This window comes from Nematocida homosporus (assembly GCF_024244095.1).
Source record: "Nematocida homosporus strain JUm1504 chromosome Unknown 4566, whole genome shotgun sequence".
In the NCBI taxonomy this organism is placed as follows: Eukaryota; Fungi; Microsporidia; genus Nematocida; species Nematocida homosporus.
Genome location: NW_026250608.1, coordinates 6,497 through 9,173, shown reverse-complemented (window position 1 = coordinate 9,173; position 2,677 = coordinate 6,497). Strand labels below are relative to the sequence as shown.

The following is a 2,677-nucleotide window of genomic DNA, read 5'->3' as shown; positions in this document are numbered from 1 at the left end:
AACTCAATACCAACTCAATACCAACTCAATATCTTCTAGAGTTAGTTGGCTTTATCATTCCAATCTAACCCAATTCAAAACCCAAATTAGAAATATTCGAATATCTAACCTGATTGTATTTATGTAAGCTTGAATTAGTCTTTAGTCTGTCCCGACTTATGAATGTAGGGTTAAGTGATGGCTTTTGGCCAAAGAGCTTTTTGCACTAACCCAATACTAACCCAATCTTATCTAAATCTTCCATTATTTAAACCTTGGCGGGCTTTTAAGTATGACGCTCCATAATAACTTCTCCAAATAATCCAGAACACCGCACCAGAGTACTAGCCCTACTAGCCCTAACACCACAATAAAGAGACTTATTATTTTGACTGTTCTGTTTGCGGCTATCGAAACACAGTGTTCTTTTTTGTCCTCGTCTTGTTCTTGTCCTCGGCGTTGTTCAACTACCAGGTTGGTAGCATTCATAATGATCCCCAGGCCAAAGAGACGGAATGATTCGCATATAAGGCACGGACTCATAAGCATCCAACTGCGCGGGTTAGTGGCTGGGTCGTCTATAATTAGCAAGGAATCAAGGAGCAGGAATGAATGGGAATAAAAGATCCAGTGGATATGCCAGGCTAGGCTTGGCCAGCAGCGATAAAATATTAGACGCACAGCCAGACATCCAATAACGGAGACTGGTGTTACTCCCAGAAGACCCAGAAGCATAATGCCGGAAAAAGTCCACACACCACTTCTGCAATAGATAAACAGCAGACCTCCAAAAGCAACTAAGAAAGAGAGTATTAGCATTGTAATTGTTGTGCCCTAGGGAAGGATAACGACTTCTTATCCAAATATACTCAGCGAGAGACAAATTGGGTTAGTATTGAGTTGGTATGCGAGTCTGTGCCGTTTCTAGATCTGGTATAATCTTCTGTAAGTCCTTCATGTATGTCATAGAGAGCCTTGGGAAGTCTTGGGAAGTCCTTTATCAATCTTCGTCGTATATTTATACTCTGAAACAAGTGATAACAAGATTGAGTTGGTTTTGGAATGTATTGGCTTATCTAAAGTAGCAAGGAATAAATATCTACATTATCTGTACTTACTCGTCTAAAAGTAGAGATATCTCGAGAGCCTCCTAAAGATGTGTGGGGATGACGGACACCATACTTGACCCAACTGTTCTTCGCTCTTGGAACGGCAGATGAAGAATAAAGATGCGATAACTTGTGCTTATCTCCTCTGAAACATACTGCAGCGCAAATAACTCAGTACCAACACTAATACCAATACCTACTCGGTCTTTGCTCTTGAGATCACTTTAGTGTATTAGTGCGATATTATATTAGTATGAGCATCGTAGATCGGGTTTGGAGAAGGTATAAATGTAAGATTTGAGGAGAGATAGTTATAAATGAAGTTCTCTTTTGGAATGTTAGGAGTTGGTCTGGCTTGGTTGCTGGGTTGGAGTAGTGATATAACTAGTGGTCAAATGACTGGTGCTGATGATGATAATAACACTAAGATAAACTGGAAAAACCATTGTATTAAATCTGAGAATGGTCTACGGATAGCCGGAGAGGCAATTGCATATGATGCTAATCCAGAGTGTTCAAAGCTGGAATTTAAGGAGGGAGATGTACTTGATAATTTTAAACCAACAGATTATTATGTAACTAATTGGAGGCTATTGTTAGAACTTGGCTTGTTAAGTGATTCTGATACAAAGCGTATTGTTGCAATGCTAAGCAAATGCCGCCTAATTCATAGTCTGGATGCTAAGACTTGTCCTAATGATCTTGAGAAAGACTCTCTATTGTATGCAATAGATAGTGCCATATATGACATTGAAAAGGGACAGGCCGCATGTCAACGCTATATTGAAATGCTTAAAAGTCGAACAAAGAGTGTTGCAGGAAAGGACGCTCGCTCTTCACGTGGGTCATTGGATTTGAGTCAGTATAAAGACCTTCACACTGAAGTTACTGATCTTGTACGGACTTATATTCCTTCCTATATTTTCTACTTTCCCGCCCTGTCATTTGATTTGGCTAAAGATAATATCAAACATGCAATTGAAACTTGGAAGACGCTTATCAAAAAGCCAACTGTGTCCAACACAGACCTTTGTGCTCAGAAACAGCTCATACACTTCTTGTACGATATACTACGTATGCAGCTGCTGCTCTCTAGCTTTTCGAAGCTTTCTAATTCACCTCTAAGTGTTTATTCTACTAACCCAATCAGTAATGATGACCAAAAGCACATAGACCGCACTTTGAAACTAAACATTGCTGCTATAATAAAGAATCTGCCAGCAGATACAGCTGCTGAGAAGGTGCGAGAAAAACTATTGTATATCTATGATTTACAAGGGAGGTATAGATCGGCTTTTGAGCGACCTGATTATATAGTGCGATTGGGCCGTCCATTTGAAAAGGCATACAACAATAATATGGGTCACTTTACAGCTGAAGCTATCCAGCAACTAATCGGTGATTTGGAGAAAGTTTCAAAATGGTTTAAGCTTCTACTAGATAAGACAAAACAACTACAAGATCAGTTTAATGCGCAGTTAACAAATACCACAACTGCCTCTAGTATTCATGAGTGTGTAGAATACCTAACCACTAATGCTACTATTGTTACTGACGATACTACTACTACTGATACTGATACTCTTGCT

The 2,677-nt window shown here is 39.4% G+C and overlaps 1 protein-coding gene across 1 annotated transcript; it reads right to left on the bottom strand.

Annotated features, from left to right (window-relative positions):
* Nucleotides 1-243: 243 nt before the first annotated feature.
* NEHOM01_2399 (uncharacterized protein) lies at nt 244-714 on the bottom strand (the record flags this gene model as incomplete). The annotated part of the gene is made up of 1 exon (XM_051491275.1): nt 244-714. The coding sequence occupies one exon, from the start codon at nt 712-714 to the stop codon at nt 244-246; it is 471 nt and encodes a 156-aa protein (XP_051347235.1).
* Nucleotides 715-2,677: the final 1,963 nt, after the last annotated feature.